The sequence below is a fragment of the Mesocricetus auratus genome, unplaced genomic scaffold, assembly GCF_017639785.1.
Source record: "Mesocricetus auratus isolate SY011 unplaced genomic scaffold, BCM_Maur_2.0 Super-Scaffold_2245, whole genome shotgun sequence".
NCBI classification, from domain to species: Eukaryota; Metazoa; Chordata; class Mammalia; order Rodentia; family Cricetidae; genus Mesocricetus; species Mesocricetus auratus.
The window spans coordinates 1590104-1613999 of NW_024429180.1; the positions used below are offsets into that span (position 1 = coordinate 1590104).

At 46.5% G+C, this 23896-nt stretch overlaps 2 protein-coding genes across 11 annotated transcripts in view; one reads left to right on the forward strand and one right to left on the reverse strand.

Moving 5' to 3' along the window:
• Ggact (gamma-glutamylamine cyclotransferase) overlaps positions 1 to 13512 on the forward strand; it is a 42561-nt gene extending 29049 nt beyond the window's left edge. For 5 of the 8 annotated variants that reach the window (XM_013120112.3, XM_013120108.3, XM_040741654.1 and 2 more), the window contains one exon: positions 1846 to 13512. In XM_013120112.3, the coding sequence (XP_012975566.1) occupies positions 1859 to 2308 (450 nt within the window). In that variant the 5' untranslated portion in view covers positions 1846 to 1858 and the 3' untranslated portion in view covers positions 2309 to 13512. Of the gene's footprint in view, positions 1 to 839 lie in introns of all 8 variants that reach the window. The other 3 variants (XM_040741503.1, XM_040741560.1, XM_040741700.1) reach the window with 2 other exon arrangements.
• The window catches only part of Pcca (propionyl-CoA carboxylase subunit alpha), a 301425-nt gene continuing 281309 nt past the window's right edge, over positions 3781 to 23896 (reverse strand). For all 3 annotated transcript variants that reach the window (XM_040741316.1, XM_040740935.1, XM_040740593.1), the window contains 3 exons: positions 16510 to 16650; positions 6345 to 6422; positions 3781 to 4119 (listed from right to left, as the gene is read on the reverse strand). In XM_040741316.1, coding sequence (XP_040597250.1) covers positions 4051 to 4119; positions 6345 to 6422; positions 16510 to 16650 — 288 coding nt within the window. In that variant the 3' untranslated portion in view covers positions 3781 to 4050. The remainder of the gene's footprint in view (positions 4120 to 6344; positions 6423 to 16509; positions 16651 to 23896) is intronic.

The following is a 23896-nucleotide window of genomic DNA, read 5'->3' on the forward strand; positions in this document are numbered from 1 at the left end:
CTTGGTGTTGAAGCTCTAGCAATTAATGAAGGCAGGAACAACTGTGAGCACTTCTCTGTATTGGCACCTGGCTGCCCTCCATCCATCCAAGGCTGCCCTTCCCGGCTTCTCGGTCTGGAGCTCTTTCCGTTATGTATGTGGATGGAGTTTCTTTCTCACCTGGTCCCACAGCCGTTTAGCCCCAAAGAAATACACAGAGACTTACATTAATTATAAACTGTTTGGCTGATGGCTCAGGCTTCATACGGGCTAACTATTAATCTATGTATTTCTGCATGCCCTTATCTTACCAGAGAACGCCCAGCACATCCTGTCTTCCCAGCAGCTGCATGGCCTCTCTCTCTCTCTGCTTCCTCTCCCCAGAATTCTCATCATTCTCCCATTTCCAGGGTCTGAGGCAGGCTGATGTAATTATGTCACTTTTACAGCTGATGAAGCTGTACACAGAAAGGCTTGGTGATCTGCCTGAAGTCACGCAGTAAATGTTAAGTTTAGGATTTCAACAGCAAATTGATTTTAAAGTTTGTATTTTACCTTAGTTATATTCTATTGCTGAGAAGAGACAGCATGACAGAGGCAGTTTATAAAGGAAAGCATTTAACTGGGGGTCTTGCTTACAGTTTCAGAGGGTGAGGCCATGACCACCACAGTAGGGAGCACAGTGGCAGGCAGGCAGGCAGGCATGGTGCTGGAGCAGTAAGTAGCTGAGGGCTCACATCTTCTTCACAAGGTGGGTGCACAGAGCCTGGCTTTTGAAACATCAAAGCTCCCCTCCAGTGATGCGGCTCTTCTCATTCAGAACGCTACACATCTTAAAACACTGTTTTTGCTTCATGCAGGGAAGCAGGACGTTAAGATCTCAAAGGGCAACAGAGACCAATCCATCTTTGGGTCCCTCCCTCCAGGGGCTGGTGCTGGCCAGGCAAGTGCTTGATGTCGCTAGCCAGTGCTTCCTGTCCCCGCACTGGCAAGTCCCCTCCCCAAAGCCTCACACAGGCTGGCATGGGCAGTGGAGAGGACCTGCTTCTGTGCTCTGAGACGGAAGGGTGTCACAGAGACCTGAGAAACCCACCTGTACTCCATACCCAGCTGAAGAAAGGCTTGTCTGTTTTTCTGTTGCAACCCCACTCTGATCCCTGACCTGAGAAGCTCAGGGACTGTCTCCAGATGTGGGCTGTGCTTGAGCTCTTTGCAAGACCTGGGTCAGTCTGTCCTGGTGGTGCGGAGCGGCTGACACGCCTGCTCTTCCTACCTTAGCATTGCTGTGGACGCTGTTTGTCGGGTGCGATGGTATTCTAATTGTTGGGTGTGATGGTATTCTAATGCCAGCCACTCAGAGGGCTGCGGTAGGAGGATCACTTGAGCTCCAAGTTCCTAGAAACACAAGGAAGATCTTCCCGCCACACATGTGCCACGGTGCTTAGTAAGTGTTCTTCCTCTAAGGCTTGGAGTCTCTGTTACATCCCTCGCTCAGATACTGTGTCTCACAAGTCAGCCTTGGCTGACCTAGAGCTTGCTGTGTAGACCAGGCCATCTTGGAACTCGGAGATTTACCTCCCTTCCATGGACTAAAGTTGAAGGTATGTGGCACACCATACCTTGTCACCATCCCTGGTTTTTAAAATCAGTAATATTTGCTGCTCTTTCTAGGTTCAGGCTTACAAACTCCAGAGCAGGCTGGCCCGGTGCGTCTCTCAGCTTTTTAAAAACCTAGAGAAAGCATGTCATGACATGAAAACTGTGGTTCCTCTTCCTTATAAAGCTGGGCCAGCAGAGTGGAGTAAATGTGATGCCCTGAGGGAGCGCTTCACCTGCTGACATGCCTACTTGCTCTCTCCTCCGTAGTGTCTGCAGCTAGATGGCCCACATCTTCGTGTATGGCACTCTGAAACGAGGCCAGCCCAACCACAAAGTCATGCTGGACCCGTCGCATGGCTCCGCGGTGTTTCAAGGCCGAGGCTGCACAGTTGAGTCCTTCCCGCTGGTGATTGCTGGTGAGCACAACATCCCCTGGCTGCTGCACGTGCCAGGCAAGGGCCACTGTGTGGAAGGTGAGATCTACAAGGTGGATGAACAGATGTTGCGATTCCTGGATGACTTTGAAGGCTGCCCCAGCATGTACCAGCGCACAGCCCTGCAGGTGCGGGTGCTTGAGTGGGTGGGTGCCGGTGGCCCTGTGGACAGCCTCCAGTGCTTCGTGTACAGTACAGCCACCTATGCACCCGAGTGGCTGCATCTCCCCTACCATGCAAGCTATGATTCCGAGGGCCCACATGGGCTGCGCTACAACCCCCGGGAAAACAGGTGAGGGGCTCATGCCCCAGAGGCTAACAGGATAGAGGGAGCCCAGTGGCTGCCTAGCACAGGCAGAGCTTTCCTGGCCCATCCTCTTGTCTATAAGACATATTGGCAAAAGATCTCCGACACAAATTTTGCAGATACTCTAATCTGATGCTACTTACTATTGCTTGCTATTCAAGGAGCTCCTAGGCTTGCAGGTACTAGATGTGAAACACTCTGGGCCGAAGGCCCCTCAGTGGCAGTGGTACCTGGCACTCCTTTTTTGATTTGATTTGCTTTGCTCTAATCTGAAGATGGCATCTTCTGTGACTAAAGACGTGGCTGCAGCTGGATCTCAGAAGCTGAATATATTGATTCCCACACACGACATCTAGAAAGAATTGGTGAGAAATGCTGGTTTGGGATGGTTCAGTGGGAAAATGTCTTCAAGGAAAGCATGCTGCCCCTAGACTGTGCACTCCATCACCCCTTACAGTTTCCAGATCACACACAACGACTAAAACAGCCACCAAAATGTAAGTTTGGTGTACTTACTCGGTAGAAGGTGTTTCTCACTCTAATTCAGTCAGGTCAGGAGTAGTGGCTTGCTGGGAGACAGCTGAGCCCTCAGACTTTATGTCCTTGATGGCTGCCCAGCTCTCAGCCGCCAGTGCATCTCTGCCACCTGAAGGTGCAGCCCTTGGGGGTGGGCCTTTCAGAAGAACCAACACATTAGTAATCTGTTCCTCAGGCCTGACAGAGAGCTTTGCTTCCGAATACAAACAGCACTTAAAATAATGTTAGGAAGACACGAAGTACCAATTACCGTCCACCTCCATCTGAGAATCTGTCAGCATAGATGCAAGTTGCACATGATTCTGCCTCTGCCTCCTAGTAAAATAGAAAATGGATTCCGGGAATTGCAGAACCGAATGCAGCTGCTGCCTGAGCGCCCTGGCATTCCACTAAGAGCTCGCTCTTCAGCATAATGGTGGACTGATCACTAACTGCAGCTGGCACAGAAACACGACTGCTATTTTTAGCCCTTTTTCTTAATTAGAAACTTGCTTCACAAAATAGAAAGGCAAAGGCGGGTATCAGCTGATGGGCTGGCAGCCCTGCACACAACAGTGAAAGTGCGGTGATGGCCTAGCCACTGGGAGCGAGGAAGAGGGACCTGGATAGCAGGGACCTGGACAGCATGCTTATCATTGGATCAGCGCGTCTACAGACCCCAAAATGGTGATCCAACTCTTCGGACCCATACAGAAGAGGCTTCCAGACCCTTCATCTGTGCTACCTGGTCTGAGGAAATCATGAATAACAAGTCCCAGGAATCCGTCCTGAATGATGGAATAAGGAAGGTAATCAGATTATAAAACTGGAATTTATATAAATTTTTAAAGGATCACAAGGAAATGCTAGTATTTACAGTCAATTGGCACAGCCTGTTGCCTCTGTGTATATTGTCTTCATTCAGAAAAAAAGGGCAAACTAATATTTAGACAAGTGCTTGGTTTTATTGATTTAATTTTGACACTAGGGAATCTCAGCAGAAGTACAAATCATATGTACAAGTATTTATATCAATAAAAATTTCCATTGGTGATTTTTTGGCAGAACGTCAGCGTTGCCTCTTGTGAGGAATAAATATGATGCTGTAGAACCTGCCGCACAGGAGTGCTCCTGTAAGCGCTTGAACAAACTGAGGGGTTAGAGAATAATAGAAATGCTAATTAAAGCTGAGATGACTGAAAGGCTCAGAATACTTCATTCCAGCTCCACCAGCAGATCTCCTTCACCAACTGTGTCTCCAGCTTTGCAATGCACCGATTTCACCTTGAATTAAAATGGTTAGGGAAGAGTGAGAAACAGAACCAAGAGGACCAGTCATCCTAATTTCTTCTGAGCATTAGTGGCCTTATGCCCAAAAACTTAGACCATGTGTTCCTACAGAGGCCCGTGATTCACTCCTGGTCCTGTTACTCAGCAATGGAAGCTGTGGGCTGCTCCCAAGCCCCTGAAATTTCCAGACTGGTGCATCCCTGCCTCATCCTATGGCTTTGAAACTAGGTGTGTTTAGTGTCATGGTAAAAACCAAACAGCTACACAACAATCCAAACAGGTGCCAGTCAAAAGGAGAGATCTCCTAGTCTGACCATTTCCCTTCTTTTGAAAGAAATCAAATCAATACCCCCACTTCAATTGAGTGACATAGAATGAGGAACTATGCTTTTTTTCTTCTAATTTCTCTTGAACGTAATCCTGTCTTGCTTCTCCAGATTTGTTTTCAGATTTTAAAAAAGAGCAGGCTTTTAAAAAAGAGCAGATTTTAAAAAAGAACAGTGGCTTTGACCTAACTGGCCATGTTGGCATTAAGCAAATAAAAATGCCAGGAATCATCCAGGTTGCTGCACAGGCCTGTCCCTCCACTGTGAGCCTAGGGTAACTAAGAGCAGTGTACAGCTATGTAAATAAAGCAGTATACTCAGAGGCCTTGAAGGACAGATGCTATGTGTCTAATAGTGAGTGGCACCTTGACTGGGCTGTAGGAGATCTTCATGCGGCTCTGTTTCCACCCTGAACCTTTTCTCAGAGGAAAAAATGTGCCCTCCAGGGAAGAAATACTAGCTCCGGACCTAGCCAGAGCTACTCCTTTATCTTACCAGGTTCAACTCCAGAGACCCATGGAATGAGTGGATGGGGGGTGGGGCTAAGCTAGCTGGGTCTTGCTAAGGCAGACTTGCCCCACCTACAGCACTCCTTCAAGCAGTTCTGGGCTCGGGATGAGGTAGCAGCCAGGCTGCTCCTGTAATACCCCCAAAGCAGCAAGCAAATAAGACAACCAACGCACTGGGCCCCATGCTGCCTCAAAAATTAATGCCATGCTGTGTCAGCACCTCACCACGGGCTGGGCCTTTGGCCTGACTACACACCCATTCTTGGTCCCCATGACGAGGCTAAGCTCGTATCATGACACGAGTGCAGTGTTTGCAAAGAACAAGTAAAATGAGTTTTACATGAACCAAAAGCTTATATTTTTTGTGTGTCTGTATTTTTAGGAGCTTATTATTTAACTGCCTCCACCTCCTAGAAGATGAGCCACCACACTTGGTTTAGAAGGGTAATGAAGACCTCGTAGGTCCATTCTGTTCTACACTGTCAAAGCCCAGGAATGAGACTGCTATCTATCTTAATTCTCCCTAGCCTGGGGCCACTGAATCTGCAGGGGGCCTTGTAACTTTCCCACAAGGAGCAGATTAGACAGTCTAGGCCACCTTCTCAGAATCCAACACACTGCCTGTTGGGATAAGAGACCACAGAACAGACCGAAGCTGAGTGATGCACACTAGGTTGTAACTGACACCTCTCTCTGAACCCAACGCCCCCAAAGTGTGGCCACGGTGAAGGCCACAGCATAGGACACAACCAGCCTCTGCTGCTGTCCTCATCCCCAGTCACGGTCTATGTAGATCCTTGGAAACCCGGACATCCTTTGGGAAGGGGACTTACTCTGAATGACTGCATCCCTTTAGTCACAGGAAGAACAGCAAAACCACTGCTTTCATTTACCAGGGCCTTTCTTCAAGTTGTACTCTTAATTGTCTGTCTTAGTACTGATAACCTTTTTATCTTTCCATGAATCATTAAGCCCTTCACATGTACATGGGGCTTCAGCTCCTCCATCTACAACTGAATTGTTCCCTTCAAGGGGAAATTATCTTGAAGAGTTACATTAATTTTTGCACTCTGTAAAACCATTTCCTGCTGTGTCACCTAAGTCTCACATAACTAACTGCCTCCGAGACAGATGTAAACATTAAAAATTAAAACCCCTTCATCTGAAAGACATTAATGTGGAGAACAATTGTGCTTTGACTACCTGAACATAACACATAGGCCCCCTTCCTGGAAAGCCACCTCTCCAGGAGGCAGAGACAAACTGGCAGAGTGGAGCTCCCAAGTCCTGATATCTGTCCCAGGAAAGGGACAGGTGGCAGAGATCACCTCTACGTTCTAGTTAAGGAGACCAACCCATCACAGGCTGGAGTTGGCGGACATACCTTGCCCATTTTCCCGGCTGTCATACTGTTCTGCATTTTCATAGCTTCAATCACACAGATTTCCTGGCCTTCTGCTACCTGGAAAATAGAATGTTCTTTAAAGATCTATGTTTGACCTAATTTTGTAGTAACATCCAAGAGTGAAGCCATTAACTTCTTTGTCAGATGTGCTGATTGGTCACGGAAACGCCAGTGACTTCTGATGGCTCCCACCACAGTAGGTACATCTCAGGAGACAGTAGAGAAAGGCCATCCACTCTGTTGTCAGGTTCTCACTAGAAAAGCCTGTGCTGGGAGATCATGAGTGCAGCATATGGGGCCTCCCCCAGGGTCCTAGGAGTCAGCTAGAGATGCTACAAAACCAGTGCTCCTGCCTCCCTGCCATGACTGCAACAGGCAGATACCTAAGGACCAAGGGACTCATTAGCGTTTGACTGGGTTTGCCGGACAAGGAGTATGGCTACCAAAGGGTAAAGCGTCCTTTACAGAGTGATAAAAAGAAAAGTTCTGCAATTACTGTGGTGATTTTACAACTATGCATAAACATCACCAGCAACTTGTCTGCTTTAAAGGGATGAAGCATACCACATGGGAATCAGAATCCAGTAACCCCTTGCCAAAAGGTCCATGCTTGCCTTTCTCCTGGGAGCTGAAGATAACAGCCTAGCGTAAGGGCCGACAGGGCTGCTGTCCACCCACAAGGCATACAAGTACTAACATTTCTCCAGCTATGCCCAGTCCTTATAAGATGGCCTTGAGTGCTCCGCAGGTGCTTGTTCAAGCCCCTTGTGGTGCTTGGCTTTCCTCTGCCCATGAGGGAGATCCAGGCTGAGCAGGCACATGCCCACAGGGTTAATCTGGGACATCCATCCAGGAGTCAGCTGTGACTAAAAGCCATGTTTCTTACTCCTTTCTCCCTGGCCTTAATGATTAAGCACCAAGGACCTGGGCCAAGAGGTCTTTTTCTGTTTTGTGGAGAAGGGTCTCTTGCTCTATGAAGTGGCAGGCCGAAGGCTCCACAGAGCGCTGCAGAGGGTGCTGGCTGGGACTCCTGGACAGCCGCACTAGTGTGACAGTGTTGGCCAATGCCGCAGAAGGACCCGGGGAATGTTCTTTCCTGCCATCCCCAAATGATCTCCAAGTCCCCTCCTGGCTCCCTGTGTGGCACAAGCTGTCTTGCTGGCAGTGTGAGCACTGAAGCCCTGTGCATTCTTTCCTCTGCTGTTCAGGTGGTGGGCTGTGCTTTTCTGGCACGGGAATATAGGAAGGAAGGAGATGCCAAGGCTTTGGTGCTGGCACGGAGGAGAGGCACTGCTGACAAGCAGGCTTAGAGCTCAGTGCTCACTGCCGCTTTTGATTCATTTCACCTGGCATCTGCAGTACAGGCCCAGCACCTCCAAAGGGTTGTTCTTCAGAAAGAGGGGGACAGGAGACAGCAGAGCCAAGATGACGCAGATGCCCCGGCCGGAGGTGTCAGAACAGTTACTCCTTCTTGCCATCATGTTAGAACCATTTTTCTCTCCTCAAAGGCAGGTAGGAGGTCAAGAAAGCCAGCAGAAGGGCAGGTGTCACTGAGTCACACAGGAAGGCCTATGAGCCCAGCCATGGCCAGAGCAGAACGGACAGCTTATCCGGCAGCCAGGCTGAAGTGTCCCTGACCCTGGCCTGCAGGTAACAGCACAGATGGCTCCTTAGAACACGGTGAAATCCTATCCAAAAATTAGAAATCAAACCTCTACCTCTGGGCTCTGGTCACTGCTTGCTGTCAGATGGACACGTCTTCACCATGGGTATTTATGTGGTAGCCTTCCACATACCCACCTGCCCTGGCTTCCTCTGTGAGCAGCTGAGAGCACAAGGGGTTGGCTTAGAGTCTCCTCGCCCATCCCGTCAGTTTCCCTGTGCCTCACTGTGCTCTGTCGGCAGCTGTGTCACCTGTCACTGCTCATCTCGTGTCACACTGCTCAAGACCTGCTGTCTGGACAGAGCCGTCCCCTGACCCTTCCTTAACACAAGTGTCCTTACAGTCTTCCTTAAGAAGCCTGGAGGTCTCCAGTGGTCACGTTCAGGAGCCAACACTACTCACAGTGAACATTAAGGAATAGTTTCACCGGGTCACAGCTCCCCTCCCACCAGACTGTGCTAGAACAGAAGGATGTGGGCCAGTTCAGGGTGCCTTGCCACCACAACCGTCCTCCCTGGATGGCTCTGGATACTTGCATGAGTGCAAGGACTAGGTCCCAAATTATTCATCTGGTCAGAAGTGAAGTCTCAAAGCTGACATACCCTCCACCCTCGCTCCGATTGCAAAACTGGTCATTTGATGAAAAGCAAGCTGCCTTTGCCTGACTCTCGGCCCAGCAACAACTCATAGAATTAGACCTGGGCCCTCCATCTACACCCCCCCCGCCCCGCCCCTGTGTCCTTCCTACATCCCCTCGCTACTGGTCCCCTTGCGTCATTTAACTGTGAGCAGAAACCCATGGTCTTCCACCACTACCTTGCTCTTTCTCCTTTCAGCCATGTTTAGAGGCCACTTTCTTGAGGTAGCTGTGGGAAAATGTCCCTTGGTGCCTTACAAGTCAGTGATATGTTTGATCCAACTAGAACATGATACACATGAATTCAAAAGCAAGTATATAAAAAGAGTTATGCAGACAAGCTTAATTTCAGCTTATTTCATCCCTTGGAAATGAATGCAGTTCAAGCACATGTCAAAAACAAAATGCAGTCTCCAGGCTGTGACTATTACTACTCCCAGCCAGGCTCCAGTTCCCACCAAGAGGAAGCCTCCCTGCCTGCGCTGTCCACACCTGCAGAACATGTAGCACACACACCTGCTGCAGCAACTTCTGGACTGCTTGCAAGCCTTGTAAGCCTGAGCAGAGCCAGCAGTACGCCCCCCCCCATAACAGTGCCTGTAGCCAGCCCAGCCCTGCAGCATGGCTGCACACACGCTTCCCTAACACTCTTGTGAGGCATCTGATAGACTTACTGCTTGTGACAGGTGTATCCAGAGTTGGGCTTACTAAATGGTCACAAGCCTCTCAAGTCTTCCTGATGAACGCAGTCAGCCTGATGTGCTTCTCTGCTGTCTAATTGGTGCAAAGTTTGGAGACCTGAATTCCATGCCTTTCATCCAGCTTATTGCATCCTCTCCTCTGACACAGGGTCAAGGTTCACATTCGAATCAGATTCTTACAGCAGCCCTCATTAAGTGGGAGCTAGGCTTGCCCCAAAAGAGTAAAGCTTGTGAGAGAACTCAGCCCCATTTACTCAGCAGATTTTCACATGTTTAGGGGCCTGAATGTCACCCAGCATCACTCTGTGCTGAGCAGTTTCAGACATCTCCAGCTGATGATTAATTGTGAGTGATGGGAAATAAAATCCAGCGAAGCCAGCTGCTTGCCATGGTCGGCAAAATGACTCTAATGGAGAGAGGCTGCCAATTTTCCAGTTTTACTGGCAAGTCTTCCAAGTGTAATTAAGGGAAGTTATAAATGATATGGAAATCTATCAAGTTCCATTTATTTTCAGAGGACTCCTTTCCCAGGGGACTTTTATCTTGAAGCTTATAGTATGCTTTGTTGTGCTAATGATTTAAGCCACATCTTGGTTCTGATTAAAGCCCCCAATCTCCTTCTACCAAGACCCCTTCACTCTTTCCACAAAGATTAAAAGGTACAGAACCATCTCCAGCACATGCCCCCTTCTCAGAAAACATGCTCTGACTGGGACCCGCATGGCAATGTGTATCGTTCGAACTGCAAACTGTCATCACCCTAAAAAAGCTCAAAGAAAATGCAGGGTGGGCATGAGAAGGAGGGGGGTTCTCTGCCAAACATGAAAGGAAGCCCCTCAGAGTGGAGCCTTGAAAGCTGTGCTTGAGAACAGACATTCACCAGAAGGTGCTGTAGCCCACTAATGTTATTTGACTTGGAATAAAAGCATGAAAATGATGGCAAAGGCCTAAAATTGAAGACGTAAAGGATGACTGCACAGGGCTCCATTTCTCAATTTCATCCTTCAGAGCCACAAAATGGGGGTGATACAGTGACTGGATGAGCTTCACAGTAACAGCTGTGGTCTTCCCACACAAGGGAGGCCCTTCTAATGGGCTGAGGTCTGTTTGCAACAGACGGGGAGGAACAAAACAAGGTTCCCTATTAAGGGTGCACAGTCATATTTCTGAGGGAGAAAATCATGGTGGGAGTCAGGTTTCCTTTAAGATGGGCCCTACCCTCTTTTGTCATCCAGACCCAAGGCTGTGTTGAAGGTGCGACTGCTTAAAATACAGGCCAGAGGATGCAAATGCCGTCGAGTTTGTGCCTCTCCCCCCCCCCCCCGCCCCAGAAACCCACTCTCTAGCAACTGTAAAGAATGCAGAGGAAACTGTGCCAGTGGCATATGGCTTTCTACTGTGCTGAACATTCATACAAAAGACAGGTTCATCAGTCATTGGAGTATCTGGATAAAAAATTAGCTCCTGATGGATGGTACTTTGAGCTTACCTGCTGCTAGTACATTACCAGAGAAACACGGGCTTTGAAACCCACATGACATTAGAAACTGCAGACCATGAAACACGACACATGCAGGAGCACATAATGCACGGCAGATTATACAAAATAATAAATAAGCTATTTAAACCCTCTGCCTAAAATTGGGCCCGCTGCAAGGAACCCCGGGTCACTTCTACGCAGGCCAATTAATGCACAGCATCTGCTGCATAGAAGCAGGGCACGAAGCACTTCCGAATGATTCCGGCAATTAAAAGAAAACTGTTTCCTGCCTGTTCAGACAGCAACTGTTTCCCTGCAAGAGTGAGCACCAAATCGGTGCGCAGCTGAAAAATTCAGGCCCCTTTTGGGGAAGAGCGTGGGGGATGGGAGGAGGGGGTGAACCTTTGTGGAAAAAGAGCCTTCTTTTGTTGTTCTGTGTTTTCCTGCCAAGTGAGACAGAAGGCTCGGAGGGCTTACGGGCCCACTGCAGTCTCCCCTTCTGCTGTACTGGCCCCCCAAAAACCAGGATCTATATCAACCCACAGGTGAAAATCCCTCCATTTCACATTTAGAGGCTTACCACTTAGAACACAGGTGTATAACACATTAAGTCCCTGAGATCTGAAGTAGGTGGCCTCGATTTCACTAAAAGGACGGCTAGAATCTGGTTGTTCCGACTTCCTTTTCCTGAGCTACTAAATATGCCCTGATCTTTCCTGGAAAGGGAATGTGCGTCTCATGGAAAGACAAGGAGATGGGACCCTGGGAGACTGCCCTGTCTGAGCAGGGATGGGACTGGTTCAGATTACAGAGAGGATGGGCAGTGGGCAGAGTGGCTGACCCTCACCTGGAGGCCCTCCAACCCGGCTCATTCGATCTGAAGGGGAAAGGGCAGGAAGAGACCACATGTGTAGCAAGCCCCAGGGCTCTGGGACTCAAGCCTGTGGTGTCTGCATGGTGTTGCCCTCGGCTGTGCCCTCAGACCCCTTAGAACTGTACAGTGGGAGTGTGTGTGTGTGTGTGGGGTGCTCAGGAAGGAATCCAGATCGTGGCCAATATAAATGAAGTCCAGGTTTTGTAAAAATTCCTTAAAATGAAGAAAAACATGCTCCCTACTGCCCTCTAACTTAGCTCATACTGACAGTCAACGCCTATAGTTACAAAGAGAAAAAGTTGAAATTGGCATGTTTTACAGTCCCTGCAAGAAGCCAATCAGACGTGCTACCTTTGTGAATTCAGTAGGCTGTTTTAAAGGACTCAAAATAAATGACGACTTCTCTTTCAGCAGTGTGTGTGTGTGTGTAGGTGGGTGAGTGGGTGGGTGTGGTCAAAAGAAAAAAGGTATCTTGAATCTTGGTAAGGTTGAGAATGGTCATTCTTAAAAAATACTACAAAGATAATAGGCACTCTCATCCCAGGAAGACCATTGCCAAGTCTGCACAAGACTTTTATACAGACTCACCATTAAATATGTTTACCTTATGCTGATAATTTGCATTACATTAAATTATAAAAATATTAAAAAAACCAAATGTTAGCCACAACAAAAACTATCCCTAAACATTAAAAAAAAAGTTATATGGGAAAACGATTGAGAGGCCAAGTTAAGGAGAGTCCTCCTTACCCCTGAAGAAAATGAGGCAGGAATTAGATTGGGGGGGCAGTCACAGGACAACTTCATGGTCTGTACATCTCATTGCTAGTAAAATCTGAAGCAAATGCCGTTAAGGCGAGCAGAGAGCACGCAGGTGCTTGGGAGATGATCCTCCTAAGGTTCGGTGTGCTTCATGACTTAGAGGCTTGAAGGTGTTTCTGGTGTGTGATCCTGTGTCTGTGCTGAGGAATACAGTCTACAGTTTGGGTGCAAAACTGGCTTCTCCTCAAACTGCTTAAACAGTCACTGCTATAAAATATGTAAATTAATTATTGCCATCATTTTCTGATTGTAAATCAGGGCATGCCTAGCTCATCTGCCAGGGAAAGGCAGTGTGAACGCTGGGCTGCAAGAGGCATCAGGGCTCAATTCCAGACACACAGGTATCTGGAGGCCCAACCTAGCCCTTCTCGTCCAGGGTGACTAAATGCTTCCGAGTTTTCAAAGCTGGTCCTTTGAGCAGTGTAAAAGAAGTCTCCTGCCAAGTTCTCCTTCCCCAAGGTTAGCTGCAGGCTCAACTACATGAGCTTTGGAGACCACAGGCGGCTGGGACTGAAGTTCTACCACGGAGCACCTGTGTCTTCTGTCTCCTGGTCCATGGTCACTCACCTGCCGAGGAGCCCTCCCACAGAGAAGCACGGGGAAGGAAGAGAAGGCTGGTGAAACTGGGTGACATTATTACTGCTTTCATTTTCTGCCCAAGAAAGCAACAGTCCCAAACGCCGAGTGCCATTCTGCTAAATGCCAGTCTACGGACCAGGGAGAGCAGCCTCAAGAATTGGCTGACTTAAAAATGTGGGCAGGCTTGGGGGGCAAGAAAGCAGAAACGGGCACTTCTGTCACGGTTTTATCTCTCAATGTTGCAGACTAAGATGGAAGACTGTCTGCTGGGTTGTGTCTCCCTAATTTTCTGATGCAGCAAGGGTAATTCTTTCTGATGCAGATTTTAGGAGAGTGCTGAATCTGAATATAACTTGAAAGAATCTTAATTAAAAGCAATGCTCAAAAAGTTCTTATCGTGGGCTGGCTCTTTTTTAATAGCCTTTTTTTTGGGTCTAATTTCAAAAAGTTAAAGGAAAAAATATCCTCACAAGGGCTTTATTTTATTCTTTAAAGGCAAAGGGAAAAAATCTTGCAATAAATGTAGCAACTTAGTCTAATGTTATCCTATGACAGATATGTACTGCACCAACATGCTCAAGGAACTTATTTTAAATATTTTTAAAGGTAAAAGTTTTTTTAAATCAAGTCATAATTATGTTTTGTAAAAGAAGTATTGCAGTATATGAAATAGAAAGGGAAGCATTTTTTTTTCAAATGGAAATGATGCTCTCTGTAAAAATACTTCCAGAAGACAAACAGAAAAGTTATTCTCTCGTTTGTCTCCTGAATTAAATTCATGATTTGTTTGCAACTTACTGTATTCTAGCATCCCTCCCACATACATCAAGACCCCATTCCACCATCCTGTGGACAGTGACCGGCTGCTGCGTCTAATGGTAAATAGATTGAAGCATTAGGAGCTCTTGCCGTGTTGATCCTAAGGGAGTATTTTGAATAAAATTCAACTGCAGTGTTTAGGGCAAGGGAAGTATTTCAAATGAAGCAGTTCTCAGACTTTCCTAGAACAAGGCCTGTGAAGGCATTTATCTCTTCTATACAACCACCCAATTCCTCCTTTCTCAGGTCTTAAAACGCTCTTCAGATTGTTTAGTTTTTAAAAAGCAGTTGGGATTTGCTACTTAGAATTTCATGTGACACCTCTGCAAAAGGTTCTGTTAAAATGTCTTATTTAAAAAAAAAATCAGTAAACTAGGAACAAAACTACAAAGAAAAACAAGCGCTTGCCTAGCCTTAGTTGTTTTCCTGAAACACACAGAAATGATTGGTTTTCATCTTCTTGTCACTGACTGGTAAAGTGGAGCCTCCCTTCGATGTTACTGCTTAAACTGCCCTTAGTCATTTTTACTGCAAAACTGCAGTTGCAGGCAGCATTTTCATGCTATGAGCATTTCTTCTACAAGCAGCTTCATTAAATTGAGTCCAAGGAGAAGTCCTTGTATAGTAACTACAAGACTCAACCAGGGGTTCTGGGAAGAGCTGGCACGCTCTCACACTGTATCTTAGCTTTGGTATTTGTGGTTCAGGACACTGTCCACACATAACAGTAATGCAAGAGAAAACACTGTTTTATCACAGCACAACAGCACAGAATAGGAAAGGAAGTTCTTCCAGGGCCCGAAGAAAGGGATAAAAAGATATGTATGTTACACTTGGCCAGCCAGGCACACGCACAGATACACAGCATTTGTAAAGAAGGTAAAGGCGAACCCAGGAATTCCAGCTTCAAGAGTACATACACAGCAGGCCCTATTCTCTGCGTAAACCTTCTGCAGCCATTCTCCAATACCCACACGGAATGGGTGGTGGGTACTTCTAATCTGATAGCTCCCTGTGAAACAAAACTAGCTTCAGACTGTTCCCTCTTGCTTATCACCTGGCTTTCCCTACTTGCTGACCACAGAGTGGAAAGTAGGAAGGCCAGGAGTGATGCCTGGAGTCTGCACTTGTGAAAAGGCAAGAAGGCTACACTTGCACTGCCTTGCTTGGTATCTCTCTACTTACTGCCAGCTGTGCAGTCACACTTGGGGCAAACGGGGGCCGTGACGGCAGCCTCCAAGGCCAGAGCTGACCCCCCCCCCTCCTCTCTGCCCATCTTGGTCTCAGGTGTCAGAAAACTAGGACTGGAGGTAAACACTTCTTACGAGCACAAATTCAATTTTCTAATTAAAGCCACACAATTAAGTAAGACTGGCGAGCTGGGGCTGGCAGTATATGGACTGGATGACTTCCAGAAAAAAACAAAACAAACAAACAAAGAAAATCCTGCAGGGTAGAGGGGACAAAAAAAATATCTTCACAGTTAGTTCACTAACCTGCACATTTCGACACGGAGAAGATTCCATTGGCTACTCTGGTAATGCAGTGGGGGGGGGGTGTGATTGTTAATGCCAAGACGAGGGGGGAAACCTGCTTTCTGTCCCAACCCTGTGTGAAAGCAAGGAGGCACACCCAAAACTCCACGTCTCACATCTCTCACATCCCAACACTGGCACTAGGTAGCCTTCGCGGCTGCTCTTCTGGGAACATCCACGCCTTCAGAGTGAATACAGCAGGTCAGGGCTGCCTGGTCCTTTATGTCTTTCTACAAAAACTGGTAGCTCTCCTACATCACCAGGGGAAGCCATCCTTAAGTCCATTTCCCAGCTTCATGATAATTTGGGGACTGATCATTTAAAACAACCCAACTTGATTGCTTTCGCTACATTTTTCTAGAAGCCAATGTCAACTCTGTGGGTTTCCCCAGTATTAGCATGATACTTTATATCTGTATTAATAAAAAAAAATCAGGTGCCATCTTAACATGATCAATACAGAAAATTAGGTAAATTCCAATGGCTTCACTCAGATACAAAACAGAATTAGCATACAGCCTGTGAAAGTCTACCCCATCTACCTGTTATTTTCCTGAACAGAAGTAAAAACACAAGTACTTAATGACCTCGAAATCTCCCAGTTGAATCTCAGATTTTTTTTTTAACTTTTGCTGCTAAGCCGCTGATTTTTAAGAAAATCTTTGTATCCTACACATTTTGCTAACAGCGAGTTATGAGGCCGAGCAGATGAATTCCTCGTGGATGCTTCATATCCAGAGGGCTGGGGCATAAATAGCAATTTGAAGTAAAATGCTTCTGTAAACCCTGAATTCGAGAAAGAAAAGAATGTCTGTCCTCATTTCCATTTCGCTCCCACATCACTTGGGAGGTGCTCAGAGGCACCGTGTCACCAACACAACTTAGATGAGAAGCCATTAGACTGAGGGAATCACAACCCACCATCCATGGCAGCCCAGGGTTCACGAGAGGCCACAGAGGGGAGGCGGTCCTACAGCTGCCATTATTCTGTAAGGGAGACCTGAGCCCAGCATGTCCCTCAGAAATGCTCTTACCATGTCTCCTGGCTTGACAGAAACGGTCACCACCACTCCAGGCATTGGGGAGCGCAGAATGCTGCTTGTGTCCTCTGTCACCTTTTCAAGCATGAATTTGTTCAGTTCTGCGGCAAGTTTTGTTAAAATGTGCACTTTGTACTAGAAAAAGAAAAACATAGAGGAAGTTAAATGATGAACTCATCTTTCAAAAACAGCACTTTTCAAAGTCTGGTTTTGTCTTTAAGTTAAAATTACAGTAATATCCTTGACGTGAAACATCCTAAAACCCTGCATACAACATTATTTATCTCTGGGGCTTATTGAGCCAGTGTTTTAAAAGAGAAACTACTCCAGGTATTAATTAATGATATATGGAAAGCATTATGGATCTTTAAGAAAGTCATCACAGAACTTTATAAAGAAAACAGCAAGGGTTTTGCTTGAGGAACTCTTCACTGCTGGTGAACCGCGGAGGAAGTCAAATCCCAGGAGCCCATCAGCCTTAGGGATAAAAGAGTGACAGTGTGTGCACACCAGTAGATGGCAGCATATCGCTGTCACAAGCCTCCGGGGCCTCTAGAGCAGCTACACTGGGTAGATCAATAAATTGAGACAAAGGCTTCAGTGTTCACTTTGAGGGAAAAAAAAGAAAAGAAAAGAAAAGTCTGTAACATTCAAATATTTCTCAGTGACATAAAATGTTATATTCGCATCAAAAATGTTTTTCTTTTTAGGCACATCATCATGTAACCTTTTCTGATAAGACAGGAGAAAGACAAGATGTGAGAAGATCTTATGGGCTGAGACTCAATGATACTGAGATTTTTTAAAACACAAGGAACACCATGCACGGCAGTTTTCACGGCATCTTTATGTAGGCAGCTCTCACAAAGGTGGAGGGCCAGTGAGTCCCGGCAATCACAGTACTTCTAATAAAGACAGTTCCTACCGGACAGGAAACACCCCAGATAAATGTGGATAAATATACGAACTAAAATTTGCTCACAGAAAATGCTTTGAGGTGGGAATTGGAACCCGTGCCAGGTTTCTGGTTCCCACCAGATCCAGGCTCTCCCGGTAAGACAGAAGCAGCGCCCACTGAGCAGCTCCATTTTGTTGGAGGAAAAGCTGCTGTAACTCAAAGCCTCCTGTGGGCATCGTGCTAGCAGGGAGGCAAAGGCAGAGTCTGATTCCCTCTTTGATTCTGCACGGGGACAGTGGCAATCTCCAAGTGGTTCTTTACAGGGCCCTATTTAAAGCGGGTGGGGGGAGGCCCCACGGAAGAGCTTTGATGGCCTAGGTTCCAAGCAGATTTGCGACACTGACAGGTTGAATAATAACATCTTCTGCGTGTTTCTTTACTCCTGAACGTGTGTTTTGCAATCAAGACATAGAAGTGTCTGCCAGTTTCTGAAGGATATGATTCTTAAGTGAAATTACAGCACAAATAAAAGCTTTCTGCTCCTATTAAAATTCATCTGAGTCATAAGTGGCAAGGGAAAAAGCATGCTGCTGTCAGTCTAACAAACATTCTGGGCAGAGGAACTACTTATCACCCATGAATTGTACTTCCAAGTGTCTCATTAAATCCTTGGGGAAGGGGGACATAATTGGGCCAAATTGCACAGTTTTACTATCTGTGCTCTATCGGCGTTGGAAAATAAAACCCAGTACCACTAGAGGCACGCAAGGCACCGGGCAGGTTCCCTTTCTAGTTGGCATCACTGGGGTGGCACTGCTGTATGACCAGCTGGCATTGCACCTTGGGGGTCAGTTTTCAATGTAGCATACAGATCTTTCTCCCCACCCCCTGCTTTTCTTTATAGTTTGGTTTCAAAATGTGACCCTTGGATTTAGGAAAAGTGTATACTGAGAATATAATTTAACAGCTTTTTACCATGCAAATAGGCTTAAGAACTAATAATTCAGCTATCAAAAATAAGCCTCCATGCAAACAAAGTTGCTAACTAAGATTGTCCTCTGCAATGTTTCTCAGAGAGGACCAGATCCTGACAAAAACTGGGTCCCTTACTATTTTTATAACTTTCATATCTTCTGAATTCCTTTCTCTGTAGGGCCCCTGCTTTGCTTGGAAAGAGATGTAAAAGAGTCCAAAACGTAGTGCTTCAGACCAAGCCTTTGTTATTGATGAGATGTTCCTTTCCCTTTTGTATTTGTTTATTGTTCTTAAATCTGTTTGGGGATAAGTGACTTATTGTAATCACAAGTGAAGAATAACAAGGAGTGAATGCCTCGGGAGAGGTCTTGTTGAACATAGCTGACTCAGAAGTGACCTTTCTATTAGGAAAAGAGGGGGAGAGAAGTTCCTCCTCTTAAGGTTACCTTTGATGTTGTCCTGAACATCACAGACCATCTTAAAACAGCCTGTTGTCAGCCCTGAGTTGTGCATATGGCCAAAGTCTGAACAGGCCAAATGGGTGCCAAGTATGGGCCCATTCAGGTAGACATCCTGGTGACAAGTGTAGATGCTTTCTAGTATCTTCTCCAGAAAAAGGCATTGCAGAGTTGCAGGAGGGCTTTCAGAGGTTATTGGGTAAACTGGGACTCACTGCTTTCTCTAGGGGACACAGAGCAGTTAACCAGCTGAGGTTTCAGGAAAGGACCCCTCTAGCAATAGCAGAGCATAAGTCTGCTAATATGATGGATATTTAGATGTTCAGGGTGTGTGTGTGTGTGTGTGTGTGTGTGTGTGTGTGTGTGTGTGTGTGTGTGAGACACACATTGAAGCAAAGCACATTGCTGATGTTTCCAAGGCTAGCTAGCTGCTAACAGAGAGAAGTCTGGTTATGGAAAATGGCAGGTTTTCATCCTGTGTGGGTGGAGAAGAGCCAGGAGCCATAAGAAGGCTCTGTGGAGGAGGTTGGTCAGGTCTGGACTCAGGAGTAGACAAGCCTTCCCTCTGCTGGCTTTAAACCACTGTCACGCTAATAGAAAGTTCAAAAACATCTCACCAGGTAATTAGATAGCAGGTGCTGTCTGGATGGCTGGGCTTCTTAACCCAGGTATGACAACCAGGGCAGGTGTTCAACCCACTTATGTAAAACTACCCCTAAGCAAGTCTCCAAACAAATCCATTTTACGGTGTATATACTGTAAAACCATGCCCAACAAGAAAATGTCATCCAAAAGTTTAAAAGAAAGAAGAATCCATAGAAAACCACAAAAGGTGCGGTCAGAACACTGCAAGGAATGGACAGTGCAGAGTAAGGCAATGAGACCAAATGGAACCCAGTAAAAAAGACAAAAACTACAGGGCTGTGAGAGAAGGGAGTGGGGTGGAAACAGGCAGGGTTCTCCAGAAGATGTGCCCAGCTGACCACCACAGCCTGTAAGTGGGCTGCCCACCTATGGGAGAGCATGCCCAAATCCATCAATCAAATGCGCACTCTTCAATCCAGCACCTCTGGCCAGAGAAGAACCACTCCCTGTGTGATCAGCTCCCACCTGATAGGCTCCCTAATGGAGTTTAAAGCCTTGAATGTCTTTCCGAAGCCTACAGGTATGTCCGCATACAAGCCACATACCACAGTGTTGGCACGATTCAAGGGTGTGACCCTCTGCAAGGTGGAGTCCAGTCTACTTTACACGTCCTTGAGCTGCAATTTCAGAGCTTGTGGGATTTCTCCTGAAGGAGGGCTCAGCTCCAATTTCCCTTTCTAACTAATTTTCCTCCAATGCCAATTAAGATTTGCACAATTGATCTAATTTCTTTTCCTGTCAGCTATTGGCCATCTCAGTTAATGTGGAGTCAAGGGCCAACAGTTTTTCTCTCAGTTATCTGGAAGCCTCAGAGAGATGAAGCACTGGACAAGATCTGTACAACCAGCATCATGCTCCCAAGTGTGGTGGCAGATACATTTTCTTCAAAGACTGCCTTCCTATTCAAAGTCTTACACTCCCTAACCCCACCCCCTTGGTCTCCAACCTCAGGTCACATCTTCATTCGCCTAGTGTGAGCTCACAGGCTCACTGCTCCCTGAAGACCTCCTACCCTAACTCAGCTGGGGGAAAATTGTCATTAGTGCTTTGGAAGTGAGGGAAATGAGGAGTGCCTTTGCAAAACTCCAGTTCATCAGAAAGGCAGGGGGATCCATAAGCCACGCAGCAGAATTAGAAGTCACCAGTGTGTTCCTTTGCCCAGTTCTTTGTAGAACAACCACACTGCTAACAAGAGGAAAAGTGAGGTTCCAAACCATAGACCGTACCCTCTTTTCTACTTGGACATAGAGCCCGTTAGCCGATCTTTTGAAAGAGACAGCTTCGGAAAATACGCAGAACAGGAGCCGGTGGTGGCGTCCTCCTAGAGGGGCAGAGGTGGAGGGAGCAGGCTGCTGTTAAAGCGCCAGGCCAGCGCCAGGCCAGCGCCAGGCCAGCGCCAGGCCAGCCCCAGCCTCAGCCCCGGCTTCGTGCAGCTGCAGGCTCGGCCTGTTAGCATAATGCTGTGACAACTCCATCAGTGCAGTCTCAAGGTGGCTGTCAATCAGGATGCATCATTTAATCCAACAGCACTCGGAGGACTTTCTTCTACAACCCGCATGACAGCATAGCTACAGCTCTATTTATATCAGCGCCCAGTTGTGTTTACAACGCTGCAGTAATTAGAGACCATGCAACAGGCAGCAATATTATTGAGATTTCCATTTTGCAGTATTACCCCTGTAAAGTGTGATCCTGCTTCACAGAGTCATGCTAAATGACAAAAGGCTATTTTCTTCCATCTCCCAGTCCCCGACAGCACTTCATTTGCAGCTATCTATAATTAGATTAATGGTGTAGTGCAGTACAAAGCAGGCCCACTTCACATCAGATAGCTTATGAATTAGGACAAACACTTATTTCAATTCCAGGCAGAGAAAGCAATGACTGGGGTGTTTAGCATACCCTTTATGGTGGAATGAGATGTTAATTGTGTACCATTACCTCTAAACTGCTTGCTTGTTGTATAAATCACTGTGCTAATTGATGCAGAGATAGAAATGTAGCCACAGGCAAGAAAGCAAAGGAATGAGAGCTGAAGATGGAGGATAAGGGATTATCGAGGAAAACCATATGGAGACAAGGTTCCTTTGAAACCTCTGTTTTCTGCCCCTGAGCAGGGATCCTTCAAGTATAGCAGTAGGCAAGAGGAAGAAGAAGAAGAAGAAAAAATTAACTTTCCTTTTACAAACACAAATTTCTTTTAAAAGGTCTGCCTGTCAAATAGCGGGTAGGTGGAATGTGTCATCTCAAATAGCCAGAACACCTTATATGGGCTGTGACTCAGGGGTCAAGGAGCAACCCTTCTAAATTACCCGATGCATATGCTTCTGACACATCCACAAGGCAAAATGCAAGCTTTCTGAGGGTGCAAAATTCTTCCCAATGCTAGGAGGGGGAAAAAAAACTACACTGGCATAGATCTGTGAGGCCTGGGCTTTGTATGAATCAACTAGAACACAGTCTGCCACTGATACAGTAACGAGGGCGCTAGGACCCTAGAAGCTGGCCGTCCCAGGTCACAATTCTACATCATAGGAAAGAACCTCAAAGGAGATGGTTTTTTCTAGCTGTTCTAAAACTAGCAAAACAAATAAATAAAAGCACATCTGATCTAAGAGCACCTGTCTCTTGTCTCCAAATGTTCTTCCTTGTTTAAGTGTTCTGCTCTCGTTTGTCCTGTAGCAGCTCTTACTGGGTTCTAGGAAGCACGAACACAGAAAGAAACACTGAACAAGAGTCAAGCCGTGAGTGAGCCACAGCTAAACATGCCCTTGGGAAGTTCATAAATCAGGCATGTGCCCTGTGTGTGTTTTCACTTTTTTAAGGTGCAAATTACTGCTGTGCACTTTTTCACAATTTGGCTGCTTAGTAATTAGCACTGTTATAACACAATTTTACACAGAGAGCAAACGTAGGGGGGATCAGTTAGTTAGGAATCCAATGTCCCTGTTTCACACTGACAGTTGACATCTCTCACAAAAGCACAATTCTGAAACACTATATAAATAAAAGTGTAGCCTCCTGAAACGCAAACATTGCCTTAACTTGCAAGACAGTCAAGCGATGGCCCAAGGAACTGGGATGGCCGGCTCAAGTTACCACAATTGAAACCTGGGTGGAATAGCCAGAGCTGCTTTGCCAGCAGCTACCCCTACTACCTGTTATGGTTGAGAAGCCCTATATATATTTGTCTAGGACTAACACCTGCACTGTAAGGTTGAGTTCAATAGTTTAAGGCTTGGCACATTGTAATCATTAACAAAAGCCTACAGGGAAACATCAAGGTCCTGTGCAACAGGATATAAAAAACTATCAAAGTCGGGACGGAGATGTCACTCAGTAGTGCAATGTCTGTCTACAGGGCACCCAGAGGGGCCCTGGGTTTGATCTCCAATGTCATGGGGGACAAAAAGTCTTATAAGGAACTTAGTGGGGCATAGTGGCACAGGCTTGTAAACACAGCACTGGGGTGGCAGAGGCAGGGGACTGCAAGGTCTACGCAAGCCTGGGCTAACCTGATCTACATATAGACCCTATATCAAACAAACAGACAAACAAAACCATACTGTCCTAAAAGGCCCCTCCCACATGGCAGCTGAGACTGAGTGAAGTGTCCTAGAATCAGTGCTCAGGCTTGCCCACTTGTCTCACTCATTAGGCCAAAGTTACATCAGAGCTGAATGCTTCAGGGTCATTAATCCTGGAGTGAGCATGTGGTTTCTGACTCAATGCTTGTTCCCACTCAAAAACAAACAAACAAACAAACAAACAAACACAAAGAGTTAGCACTGCTAGAAAAACCACTCTGTGCCCTACCCATTCAGTGGCAAGTTGATCATAGCACTATGCTGTCACATGACTATGGTTTTTCCGCTGGCAGCCACTGGCCAGTCTATATTGAGGGCCGTTTCTTATTTGGTGCTGGGGATTAAATTGAGGGCATTATGTATACTACATTCATGCTTTACCACTGAGCTACAAACCCAGGCCCGAACTTCAGCCTTTGATTGGACTCATAAATGTGCCACAAGAAATCACAAGGGTGATGAATAATCCTGCCCTTTTGGAGGAAAAAAAATGATAACAAAAGAAAAAAAAACAAAAACATGAGACTCATTTTTCAAAATTCTTCCTAAAAGGTTGTGTCTTCCCCAGCTGTCTTTAAGGTAATGTGACCAACTTGGCTTAAGGGACTTGTCATCGGTTCTGACACCTTCACAGTAAAAGGAGAGAACCAACTTCCTCAGGTTGTCCTCTGAACTCCACAAACAGACCAGGGTACATGTGAATACACACACGCACGCACACACATACACACACCATATGTAATGAGAACAATAACTCTGGAGAATGAGCGGGCGGTAGCTCAGATCCAGTTTGGAGATGTCCGTCCACAACTCAAAAC